The sequence below is a fragment of the Periophthalmus magnuspinnatus genome, chromosome 21 (genome assembly GCF_009829125.3).
Source record: "Periophthalmus magnuspinnatus isolate fPerMag1 chromosome 21, fPerMag1.2.pri, whole genome shotgun sequence".
Taxonomy (NCBI): Eukaryota; Metazoa; Chordata; class Actinopteri; order Gobiiformes; family Gobiidae; genus Periophthalmus; species Periophthalmus magnuspinnatus.
Genome location: NC_047146.1, coordinates 14,587,185 through 14,601,024, shown reverse-complemented (window position 1 = coordinate 14,601,024; position 13,840 = coordinate 14,587,185). Strand labels below are relative to the sequence as shown.

The 13,840-nt window shown below is 41.0% G+C and overlaps 1 protein-coding gene across 1 annotated transcript in view; it reads right to left on the bottom strand.

Annotated features, from left to right (window-relative positions):
* Positions 1 to 13,840, bottom strand: part of clasp1a (cytoplasmic linker associated protein 1a) — a 92,575-nt gene that overhangs the window by 33,084 nt on the left and 45,651 nt on the right. The window contains exons 13-14 of the mRNA XM_055230449.1: positions 779 to 914; positions 298 to 368 (exon numbers count right to left, since the gene is read on the bottom strand). Of these exons, the coding sequence (XP_055086424.1) occupies positions 298 to 368; positions 779 to 914 (207 nt within the window). The remainder of the gene's footprint in view (positions 1 to 297; positions 369 to 778; positions 915 to 13,840) is intronic.

Below are 13,840 nucleotides of genomic sequence, written 5' to 3'. Positions count from 1 at the left end.
GTTTGGGTAATGCTGGTTTATTAGTCTGTCTACATCTCCAAAGCTCAAAATGCTCCGTTCCACCTTGGACGAGGAAGAGCCAACTACTTTGTATGAAATCAGTCTTTAGGCTAGTTCAGTTCACATATTTCAGTTATATTGTTGAACATAAAAGTTTAAAGTAACATTTTTTAAAGTAGCATCGAGTAACATTTTAACCAAAATAATAGATAAAAAGCCTGTTTTTTATTGCACTAAAAATAAAAAAAATTAAAATTAAATACATTTACAGATAGAAGCTTGAAATTATTCTTTTACCTTCTAACAGCGACTGATTTGGAGGTGCAGTTACTGGTGATGATGGGGATGAGACGTGGGTAATGTGTATGCTGTAAGGGAAAAAATACCCAAAAATGTTTAATAGAATTGCATTTTCAAGAATTATTTACACAATACATACAGTTTATCAAAGAAATCAATTTAAATGTAAACGTTATCAAAAAGACGTTACACAGTCCTTTCAAATCAGGAAATGGTGATGCTATTAAAACACAGTTATACATTTCTTTTTATTGCATTTCACCATTTGGTTTCATCTTATTATATATATTACATATTTTTTCTTGATTTTATTTAGATTTATTTTATTTTGACTAATGTAATTTTATTTTGATGTATTTACTTATTTTATTATGTACAGTATTTGTTTACTAAGTCATTTTATATTGTGTATAGATTTTTTTTTTTTAATAATTATTGAAAAAAGCTATCTAAAAATATAAGCATAACAAAGCCATACCCTGAGGATGAGTCGAATGGCAGCCATTCCTGATGTGGCCATGACTTTGGCACTGTTGGGCACCAGGTTGAGCAGAGTGGGCATCACGCTCTCTGCCCCATGGTCAAACTTGTTCCCCAGCACTGACGACAGATGCCTACAAGCACACAAAGTTTTGAAAAACATCAAAATAAAACCCAATTTGGACATGTTTCTGCACAGTTCCACCTCATCAGGGTAGTAATTAAATATTTCAAGGATTGATGTTTTACCATGGACATAGTTCTTGCTCATTTTGTGCCTGAAGAACTTTTATTTGCATTAGCCTAACTGTGTGTAAATAATTTATGACAGCTTGCACATTTACAGACACAATCTCGTTGGTCTGTAATTAATTAGTGTCGCTGAAGACACACATAATCAAGATAATGAACCTTTACCAAAGAATTACATGTGTAGGCTGACAGCACAGCCATGGAGGATATGTGAATGAATAGGCTGAATTGTGAGACATTGTTTGGTTTACTAGCATGAAAATCACTGAGGTTAAAAGTAGAAAGTCACACCACATCAACAAAATGATTGCTCTCAAAGGCCCAGATGTAACTGTAAGATAAATGTAACCAAATGTAACCAAATGTAATGTAATAATGTAACTAGGGACCCAACTTACAACATGTGAGATTTTGGGATTGAATTGGCTATAACTGAGTAGACCAGACCTCATCACTACTCACTACTCCTATCCTGTACCCTGTATTATTTGAACTGTCAGAAATGGTTAAAATAATGATCAAAGATTGGCTGTTTGATCACAGCTTTTGTTGTGGTACCCTTGGGCAATACAAATCAACCATCTTGCTTCTGATTACATTGTGTGGGACTACTGCAATTTTCATGACACTCAAAGACGTTTCGCACAGTTCAAGACAAACACAAATGAAAGAAACAGATAACAGCATTTATTTGAAGGCAGTAACTGTAAATAAATACATGAATTGTATGAATAAATGATTGGAGGTATCCCAGCTGCTAGCTCAGATTACAGAACTACTGAAATACTCTGACTTTGGGGAGTGAATGAACAACACATGTTTTAAAAGATTTTCATGAAATTTTTAATTATTACTATTAAATAATTAAATTAAATAAATGTTTTCAGTCAGTTTTGTAGTATAGATAAAACTTCATTATATTATTTGTATGTGTGGAGCTAATTTAAATAATAACAGTGATGATGTAATGGCATCGAAGCTCCACGGTAACGTCAGTTCTAGAATGTGATGCTGCAAAGTTTACTAATGCGGGAAAGTCACGTCCTACAGGTCATTTTACCTCAGACTCAGCCAGAGAAAGCCACACTCACCAGAGCTCGTGAACTATTAGCACGCAATTATCAAGATGTCTTCAGCCATGACTTTAACCAATGTCCCAAACAAGGACGCACACACCGACCCCGAGACCAAGTACGAGTCAGTGGAACTCCTTGGAGAGGGGGCTTTTGGGAAGGTGGCGATGTGCCGCAATCGAGCCACAAATGAAATTGTGGCTGTAAAAGTCATAAAGAAAGACAAAAACATGTGTGCGAACTTCAGGAGGGAGTTGAAGATGTTAGAGCACATAAGCACACTGGACCCAGACGTCTTCAACCTCGTGAAATTCATCGAGTTCTTTGATTTCCAAGATCGTCAATCTATGGTATTTGAGATGTTGGACATAAGTGTGTATGACCTCATGCAGGAGGAGTTCCCTTTTTCGCTGAGCCAAGCTCGTCCTTTGGCAAAGCAGCTCCTGATAGCTCTACAAGGACTGCAGGATGTGGGTGTTATTCATTCTGACATCAAACCAGACAATATAATGCTGGTGTACCACAGGGAGCAGCCGTTTAAAGTGAAGCTGATAGACTTTGGACTGGCCAAGCGCGTTGACCAAGTGTACCCTGGACAGATGATGCAGCCCATTTTTGTTCGCGCTCCAGAGGTGACACTAGGGCTGCCTGTGTGGGAAGCTATAGACATGTGGAGCTTGGCCTGCTGCCTCCTCTTATTCTGCTATGAGGCCGGCGAACAGTTCTTAGGCCACTCCAACTTTGACAACATGACAAAGCTCACCCACTACTTGGGAACCCCAGCAAAGGAACTGTTGGACGAGGCATTGTACGCCCAGAAGTACTTTGTCTCAGAAAACAACAACTGGAGACTCAAAACTCTACAAGAGTTCAAAGAATCCACCGGCGAGAATCCCGACATGTCTGAGGAGCAGCATTCAATCTATAATCTGGAAGAACTCATCAAAAGATCCAGAGAGTTTGTGTCAGAACAAGAGTCAAATGACAGGGACGCGTTTCACGACCTCCTGAGCAAGATGTTGGAGATCAACGCGGAGAAGAGGATTACTCCAGCACAAGCCCTTCTCCACCCGTTTATCACCATGGACCATTTGCCCAAAAGTGATGACTACACTACGGAGGCCCATGAGTTGATGCGCGTCGCTGAGACTACATATGGCCCTCTGCAACGAGAGAGCCTTGAGAAAATAGCAGAAAAGCAAAAAAACGAAGCATTTGGTGCAAATGACTTTACTGGCTGCACAGATGACGGCTCCACTAGTGTTAGCTTCTTTAATGGGTCTGATGAAAGCACTGGTTCCCCTGGTGAGATATTAGTCTGCCAGTCTCAAAGATCAACAGGACATTATCATACCAATGGAGATGTGGCCTCTCAGTCCAGCAGAGAAAAGGAGCCGAACAAACCAACAGATCCTATTGGCCAAAATACCTCTCCAGGTGAAATAAGACTAGTTTCATCTGAACTTACAAATGCCGAAAAAACAGTCAACGGAGAGGCTAATGAGAGAACAATCCCGGCTCAAGATGTCAATTGCGAAACAACGCAGTTGACAGTTTCTAAAGATGAGGGAGTTGATGACATCCAGCAAATTGAGCCAGGAAATGGACTGGACAAGGTGGCAGTTTTCGAGTCAAAGATGGAGGGACAGTCTACAGAGTATAATGAGATATTGGAGGACATAGACAAGCTGTTCCAGGAGGACAACGTTACAGAGGCTCAAGAGGAACCCGTCAACTGCGAAACAAGCCAGACAGCATCTAAACCTGATGATGCTTATATCCAGCAAAATGAACTGGACAATGAACTGGACATAATTGAAATTTTAGAGGAAGTGAAGGAGGACCCGTCTGCTGCTGTTGCAATGGAGGACATCATGAACCTGTTACAGGATTCAGAAGTCACAGAGCTCCTAATTGGGACAGAGAAAGACTCCAGGTTCACATTTAGCAGGCTGATTCCTCGTCCTCTGCGTGCGCTATTTTCAAGGCTGTGGAAGCTCCTGCGCCGCCGCCAAAACAAACCATTCTTCACAAAACCAAAATGGATCAAACGCATCTCTGTCTTCTCGAAAAGGTCCACCACATCTGGGCCTTCCAAACCTTAGATCCAGCCAACACAAGAACCAGCGAGAACACTTCTTTGCATTGATAATAAATAAATAAATAAATAAATGTAAAGTTTCTTGTCTCTCTCAAACAACATTTATAAGCCTTAAAATTGTACAATAGTGTTTGCAAGACAATTCACATGGAAGGTAGATAATAAAACATAGGACTTTTGCTGCAGGGTTAGAGTCAGTGGTGAAAGTAAGCTCAATTTAGTTAGTTAAGTAAAAGTACTAAAGCAAAAAATACTAAAAGTAAAAATATCACAGGAAAAAATCTACTTAAGTAAAAGTGTTACCTGTTTAAAAATCTAAAAAGTTAAAGTATTTTGTGCATATTTTGAGATTTTATAAGGCTTCAAATGTTACATCAAATCAGTGTGAGCTGAATTTTGTTCAAAAACAGACCTGGAGTTGTGTTTTGTTTCATCCACACATGTTTGAGTAACACTTTATTATTAGTCTGTCTACATCTCCAAAGCTCAAAATGCTCTATACATGACTGAGAGGGAAGAGAGTGCATTTATAGTAACAGTTCAAAAGGTGATTTGGTTGATTACGGTGCTGTGTTCACTACGGCATCAGATTGAGGTTGGACATATGGTTATTCTGGTGGTTAAATATTTCAAGGATTGATGTTTTACCATGGACATAGTTCTTGCTCATTTTGTGCCTGAAGAACTTTTATTTGCATTAGCCTAACTGTGTGTAAATAATTTATGACAGCTTGCACATTTACAGACACAATCTCGTTGGTCTGTAATTAATTAGTGTCGCTGAAGACACACATAATCAAGATAACGAACCTTTACCAAAGAATTACATGTGTAGGCTGACAGCAGAGCCATGGAGGATATGTGAATGAATAGGCTGAATTGTGAGACATTGTTTGGTTTACTAGCATAAAAATCACTGAGGTTAAAAGTAGAAAGTCACACCACATCAACAAAATGATTGCTCTCAAAGGCCCAGATGTAACTGTAAGATAAATGTAACCAAATGTAACCAAATGTAATGTAATAATGTAACTAGGGACCCGACTTACAACATGTGAGATTTTGGGATTGAATTGGCTATAACTGAGTAGACCAGACCTCATCACTACTCACTACTCCTATCCTGTACCCTGTATTATTTGAACTGTCAGAAATTGTTAAAATAATGATCAAAAATTGGCTGTTTGATCACAGCTTTTGTTGTGGTACCCTTGGGCAATACAAATCAACCATCTTGCTTCTGATTGCATTGTGTGGGACTACTGCGATTTTCATGACACTCAAAGACGTTTCGCACAGTTCAAGACAAACACAAATGAAAGAAACAGATAACAGCATTTATTTGAAGGCAGTAACTGTAAATAAATACATGAATTGTATGAATAAATGATTGGAGGTATCCCAGCTGCTAGCTCAGATTACAGAACTACTGAAATACTCTGACTTTGGGGAGTGAATGAACAACACATGTTTTAAAAGATTTTCATGGGAGGACTTCCGGTGTTGCACGCAATGGAGTAGGGGTGTTGGCCGCTAGCTCCCGCAGTACTTTTTCAGTTTTACCTACAAAACCCTATTTGACTAACCGTGCACTGTCATTTTGGGACTTCGAACAGTGTGGCAGCTGTTTGGCGTTTGAAATATGCCTAAAGCAAGCAAACAAACCGAAAAAGATACAGCAGCGGAGAGTTCGTCTGCGGCTGCTAGCGCGGGCTCACCTGTCGGTGCTAGCGCTATCTTAGCGGGCTTACTCGAGCAAAACAGAACAGCGATAGCCGCTGACTTTAAGGCCTCATTCAGTGTGATTAACGACAAGCTAGACAAGATTCAAGCTGAGGTAATGGCCCTGGGGAAACGTATCAGTGATCTTGAGGAAAATGCGGAGGATGTGAATCAGCGCTTAGTGAACCTTGAAGACATATGTGAGTCACTACAGAAAGAAAGCAAGTCACTGAAATCAAAACTTTCTGATCTGGAGGGGAGAAGCAGGAGGCAAAACATACGCATTCTGGGTCTACCGGAGTCTTTGGAGGGTACGCGGCCGACTGTCTTCTTCTCCCAACTTCTCGTGGAGGTTTTCGGTGCTGAGGTACTGACGTCTCCCCCGGAGTTGGATAGAGCACACCGAGGTACCAGACCTGATCCCAGCGGGCGGCCGCGCGTCGTTATTATCCGCTTTCACCGCTTCCAGACCAAGGACCTGGTGATGAGGGAGGCGCGGCGACGTGGGACTCTGGAATACCGTGGCCACAAACTACGAGTCTATGAGGACTATAACGCGGATGTCGTGAAACAACGAGCAGAATATAAAGACGTCATGGCTGAACTTTATAAAAAAGGTTTTCGCCCATCTCTTCTCTTCCCTGCGAGGCTCCGGATCACTCTCCCTGACGGTGAAAGGCGGTGGTTGGCGTCTATTCCGGAGGCAAATCGTTTCCTTCGAAACACGGAGGGTAACTAACGCACTTCACTTTAAGATTGATGTTTGACATTGTCATTTTGGCTCTGATGAGTACACTGACATTGACTGAACCAAATGAAACATCTGAAGTGAGCCATAATACACATCCGCATTTGGAAATCTCCTGACACATAGTGCTGTGTCCTCGGGCTGTTCAATGTAAGGTACATGCTTGCTCTCTATATGGTTTGGTTTGTTTTGTTTTACCTTGTCTGTTTATTGGCTGTTTTTGCCTCTTATTTGATTTAGGGTGAGATTATAATGTTTATTATGCGGGATCAAGCTAGTAGCATGGAAGCATTTTTTTGGTATGAGAAGAGAGCAGGAGTTTACGCGGTTGCTGTTCTATGCAACCTGTTGTGTTGTTGTGGGGATATTGTCATTGTTTTTTTTTTGCCCCCGTGTCCCTCCCTCCCCTCACCCCTCTCCCCCCCTTGGGGCTACATCAGCTACACACGAAAGGTTTTTAAATGAACAATAATCTTACTTTGGTCAGTTGGAATGTTAAAGGGCTGAATCATCCAGTGAAACGCAAAAGAGTTTTGACACGTTTAAAACAACTTAAGGCTGGTGTGATTTTTTTTTGCAAGAAACACACCTGCGGGACTCAGATCAACTGCGCCTAGGAAGGAGCTGGCCAGGACAATTTTTTCATTCAAATTTTAAAGCAAAGGCCAGGGGCGCTGCTATTCTCATTGATCGAAATATTCCATTTATACCTTCAAACATTATAGCTGATAAAAATGGGCGTTTCGTTATTGTGTCTGGCAGGCTCTGCAATAAACAGGTGACCTTAGCAAATCTTTATGCGCCCAATTTTGATGATGTGAATTTTTTTCGTAATTTGTTCTCCCATTTTTCGGATTTAAACAGCAATTCCTTAATTCTAGGGGGAGACTTTAATTTCTTTTTGGATGCAATGTTAGACCGTTCATCCTCTAAACCTGCATCTCCTAACAAGTCTGCAATATATGTGAAATCTTTTCTTGAAGACTACAGCCTCACGGACCCTTGGCGCTTTTTGTACCCCACTGGTAGAGACTATTCTTTCTTTTCTCACGTACATCATACATACACTAGGATAGATTATTTCTTTATTGATAGTCTATTACTTCCTAATCTCACTTCTTGCACTTATGATAGCATTACTGTTTCAGACCATGCCCCTGTTGTACTTAAACTGACTTTCCAGGGAGGTGATTCTGCGAGAAAGCACTGGAGACTGGATCCATTGTTGCTTACTGATGAACAATTTGTCGTAGATATCTCTTCCAAAATCAAAACCTTTTTGACTGAAAACAGAACACCAGGTATGCCAGAGAGCACAGTTTGGGAGGCAATGAAAGCATTTCTTAGGGGGGAAATAATTTCGTTTGCAGCTTTTAAACGGAAATCTGCAAGGCAGGAACAGGAAAACATTTCTGACCAGATTTTAAACATCGACAGGCAGTACGCACAATCAACATCACCTGCATTGTATGAAGAACGTTAAGAATTGCAAACTAAGCTCAATCTTCTTTCTACCCGCCAGGTTGAGGGCTGTTTGCTCAGAAATAGGAGCGAATTTTACGAACATGGTGAAAAAACTGGTAAACTTCTAGCTAATCAACTCCGCGGGATTAGAGCGAGGCAAATTATAAAGGGAATTAGGACAGATAATGGGGAGGTAACATCTGATCCCAAGGTAATTAACGATACGTTTAAATTATTCTACTCTAATTTATACTCATCAGAATGTACAGTAAAATCTGAGGACTTGGAAACCTTTTTTAACTCTATTGATATGCCTTCGCTTTCCCCAGACTCAAGACCGACTCTGGAATCTCCCATTACAAAGGAGGAAATTAAATTGGCGATTTCGTCTATGCAGTCAGGAAAATCTCCGGGCCCCGACGGGTTTTCAGCTGATTTTTTCAAAAAGTTCTCTGATGACCTTTGCCCTTTTCTGTGCGATGTTTTTGCTGAATCATTTAGGTCCGGGGTACTCCCTTCCTCCTGTTACCAAGCCTGCATCTCCTTGCTACTTAAAAAGGATAAAGACCCTCTTAACTGCGCATCATACAGACCTATATCTTTATTAAATACAGATGTTAAAATTTTAGCCAAGCTTCTGGCTAATAGACTTGAAAAAGCTCTCCCCTCTATTGTTTCGCCAGATCAGACTGGTTTTGTTAAGAATCGTCACTCCTTTTTCAATATTCGTCGACTTTTTAACATTATTTACACCCCTAACCACAAAACACCTGAATGCCTTATTGCTATGGATGCTGAAAAAGCATTTGATAGGGTCGAGTGGGACTACTTATTTTTTACTTTAGAAAGATTTGGCTTTGGCCCTCTTTTTTGCTCCTGGGTTAAACTCCTTTACCTAAGTCCTATGGCTTCTGTGCTGACGAATGGTCATTACTCACAATTCTTTAAATTATATCGTGGAACAAGGCAGGGCTGTCCCTTAAGCCCATTGCTTTTTGCTCTGGCAATCGAACCACTGGCAATTGCAGTTAGAGGCAGTAGTGAGATACAAGGCATCTGGAGGGGTGGAATTGAACATAAAGTCTCCCTTTATGCGGACGACCTCCTTTTATTTCTTTCTAATCCGGCCACTTCTCTACCTGCTGTACTTAAAGTGTTAAACGTTTTTAGTACATTGTCAGGATATAAGACAAACCTAACTAAGAGTGAGCTGTTCTTTATCAGTGGAAAAGCTGATGACCAGGGTCCTTTGGATTTCCCTTTTAAAGTAGTGTCTGACAGTTTTAATTATCTTGGAATATGCGTCACTAAACAGTTAAACAACTTGTTTAAGAGTAACTTTGTCCCCCTTTTTGATCAGTGCAAGCAAATGCTGTCTAAATGGTCTCCATTATCTCTGTCTCTGGTGGGGAGAATAAACTCTGTTAAAATGACAGTACTCCCAAAATTCCTTTACCTATTTCAGTGTCTTCCTATTTTTATTCCCAAATCATTTTTTAAATCTTTAGACTCCTTAATTAATTGATATATTTGGAAGGATAAACCACCCAGATTGAGGAGGGCCATTCTTCAGAGGCCCAGACAGGTGGGGGGAATGGCGTTGCCCAACTTTCAATATTATTACTGGGCAGCAAATATCAGGTGTATGCTTTATTGGAAACATTTCCACCTGGAACATTCGTCTCCTGTGTGGGTCACCATGGAATCGCACGCGTCAAATAAAATGTCTTTGCCAGCAATTTTGGGGTCGCCGCTCCCTCTTGCCTCCTTGTCTTCTGGTAATAATAAAGTAGTTCAACAGTCTCTGAGGATCTGGTCCCAGTTCAGGAAGAGTTTTGGTCTCCAGGCTTTCTCACTCCAGAGTCCAATTGCTTTAAACCACTTGTTTGCCCCTTCCATGACTGATGGGGCATTTCATGTTTGGCACAAAAAAGGTCTAAAATGTTTTGCGGATTTATATCTGGATGGACAGTTTGCTAGCTTCTCCCAACTATCATCAAAATTTGGAATTGGTTCAGCACATTTCTTTCGTTTTTTACAGGTCAGACATTACATGCAGAGTGTAGCAGCACAGTTCCCTCAAAGACCTTTAGACAACCCGGTTGACGACTTGCTTTCGGTCAATCCCACCTCAAAGAGGGTTTTGTCAGCTCTTTATAGCATAATTTCAGATCTCAACTGTCCCTCTGTGGCTGCAATTAGATCCAAATGGGAACAAGATCTAAATTTTCCTCTTACAGATGAGGTGTGGGACTCGATTCTTGGCCGAGTTCATTCTACATCGATGTGTGCTCGTCATGCGCTCATTCAGTTCAAAATCGTCCACAGAGCTCATTTGTCTAAGGTTAAACTAGCACGTTTCTACCATGATGTGGACCCAACTTGCGGAAAATGTAGCAGCGCACCTGGCACACTGTTGCACATGTACTGGTCTTGTCCAGTGATAGTTAATTTCTGGCATTCTGTTTTTCAGACTATGTCTGAAGTCCTGCAGTATCAAATTAAACCTGATCCACTCTGTGCCATCTTCGGAGTGGCCCGGGACCCTTTTTTACCAAACTCCAAACTGAAGGTTCTGATTTTCGCACTCTTTATCGCTAGACGAGTAATCTTATTGAAGTGGAAAGACACGACATCTCCCTCCCATGCACAATGGATAAAAGACATAATGTTCCATATGGATTTAGAAAAAATTAGATATACTGTTCGCGGATCAGGAACAACATTTTATAAACTATGGCGCCCTTTCTTAGATTATTTTGAGAAACCTTCAACTATCGCAGCAGAGTAGCCCCCCCCCCCCTCCCTCCCCATTGTAATTTTTATTCTACTATAATTAATTATTTATTACATTAGTTATTTTTATTATTATTGTTATTATCACTGTTGTTGTTATTTCTTAATATTATCACATGTATGCCTTATTTAGGGTTGTGTTGTGTTTTTTTGTTTTTTTTGTTTTTTTGTTTTGTTGTTGTTGTTTTTTTTTTTTTTTTTTTGCAGCTGGCCTGTAGTTTTGTTGTTTTATGTGTATGGGTGGGGTTATTTGTTAAATATTGGGAAAAAAAAGAACATGTTTTAATAACAAGTATTGTGCACTTCATTGTACCTTTTGGCAGTTTAATAAAAAGACCTTTGAAAGAAAGAAAAGATTTTCATGAAATTTTTAATTATTACTATTAAATAATTAAATTAAATAAATGTTTTCAGTCAGTTTTGTAGTATAGATAAAACTTCATTATATTATTTGTATGTGTGGAGCTAATTTAAATAATAACAGTGATGATGTAATGGCATCGAAGCTCCACGGTAACGTCAGTTCTAGAATGTGATGCTGCAAAGTTTACTAGTGCGGGAAAGTCACGTCCTACAGGTCATTTTACCTCAGACTCAGCCAGAGAAAGCCACACTCACCAGAGCTCGTGAACTATTAGCACGCAATTATCAAGATGTCTTCAGCCATGACTTTAACCAATGTCCCAAACAAGGACGCACACACCGACCCCGAGACCAAGTACGAGTCGGTGGAACTCCTTGGAGAGGGGGCTTTTGGGAAGGTGGCGATGTGCCGCAATCGAGCCACAAATGAAATTGTGGCTGTAAAAGTCATAAAGAAAGACAAAAACATGTGTGCGAACTTCAGGAGGGAGTTGAAGATGTTAGAGCACATAAGCACACTGGACCCAGACGTCTTCAACCTCGTGAAATTCATCGAGTTCTTTGATTTCCAAGATCGTCAATCTATGGTATTTGAGATGTTGGACATAAGTGTGTATGACCTCATGCAGGAGGAGTTCCCTTTTTCGCTGAGCCAAGCTCGTCCTTTGGCAAAGCAGCTCCTGATAGCTCTACAAGGACTGCAGGATGTGGGTGTTATTCATTCTGACATCAAACCAGACAATATAATGCTGGTGTACCACAGGGAGCAGCCGTTTAAAGTGAAGCTGATAGACTTTGGACTGGCCAAGCGCGTTGACCAAGTGTACCCTGGACAGATGATGCAGCCCATTTTTGTTCGCGCTCCAGAGGTGACACTAGGGCTGCCTGTGTGGGAAGCTATAGACATGTGGAGCTTGGCCTGCTGCCTCCTCTTATTCTGCTATGAGGCCGGCGAACAGTTCTTAGGCCACTCCAACTTTGACAACATGACAAAGCTCACCCACTACTTGGGAACCCCAGCAAAGGAACTGTTGGACGAGGCATTGTACGCCCAGAAGTACTTTGTCTCAGAAAACAACAACTGGAGACTCAAAACTCTACAAGAGTTCAAAGAATCCACCGGCGAGAATCCCGACATGTCTGAGGAGCAGCATTCAATCTATAATCTGGAAGAACTCATCAAAAGATCCAGAGAGTTTGTGTCAGAACAAGAGTCAAATGACAGAGACGCGTTTCACGACCTCCTGAGCAAGATGTTGGAGATCAACGCGGAGAAGAGGATTACTCCAGCACAAGCCCTTCTCCACCCGTTTATCACCATGGACCATTTGCCCAAAAGTGATGACTACACTACGGAGGCCCATGAGTTGATGCGCGTCGCTGAGACTACATATGGCCCTCTGCAACAAGAGAGCCTTGAGAAAATAGCAGAAAAGCAAAAAAACGAAGCATTTGGTGCAAATGACTTTACTGGCTGCACAGATGACGGCTCCACTAGTGTTAGCTTCTTTAATGGGTCTGATGAAAGCACTGGTTCCCCTGGTGAGATATTAGTCTGCCAGTCTCAAAGATCAACGGGACATTATCATACCAATGGAGATGTGGCCTCTCAGTCCAGCAGAGAAAAGAAGCCGAACAAACCAACAGATCCTATTGGCCAAAATACCTCTCCAGGTGAAATAAGACTAGTTTCATCTGAACTTACAAATGCCGAAAAAACAGTCAACGGAGAGGCTAATGAGAGAACAATCCCGGCTCAAGATGTCAATTGCGAAACAACGCAGTTGACAGGTTCTAAAGATGAGGGAGTTGATGACATCCAGCAAATTGAGCCAGGAAATGGACTGGACAGGGTGGCAGTTTTCGAGTCAAAGACGGAGGAACAGTCTACAGAGTATAATGAGATATTGGAGGACATAGACAAGCTGTTCCAGGAGGACAACGTTACAGAGGCTCAAGAGGAACCCGTCAACTGCGAAACAAGTCAGACAGCATCTAAACCTGATGATGCTTATATCCAGCAAAATGAACTGGACAATGAACTGGACATAATTGAAATTTTAGAGGAAGTGAAGGAGGACCCGTCTGCTGCTGTTGCAATGGAGGACATCATGAACCTGTTACAGGATTCAGAAGTCACAGAGCTCCTAATTGGGACAGAAAAAGACTCCAGGTTCACATTTAGCAGGCTGATTCCTCGTCCTCTGCTTGCGCTATTTTCAAGGCTGTGGAAGCTCCTGCGCCGCCGCCAAAACAAACCATTCTTCAAAAAACCAAAATGGATCAAACGCATCTGTGTATTCTCGAAAAGGTCCACCACATCTGGGCCTTCCAAACCTTAGATCCAGCCAACACAAGAACCAGCGAGAACACTTCTTTGCATTAATAAAAAATAAAAAATAAAAATAAATAAATGTAAAGTTTCTTGTCTCTCTCAAACAACATTTATAATCCTTAAAATTGTACAATAGTGTTTGCAAGACAATTCACATGGAAGGTAGATAATAAAACATAGGACTTTTGCTGCAGGGTTAGAGTCAG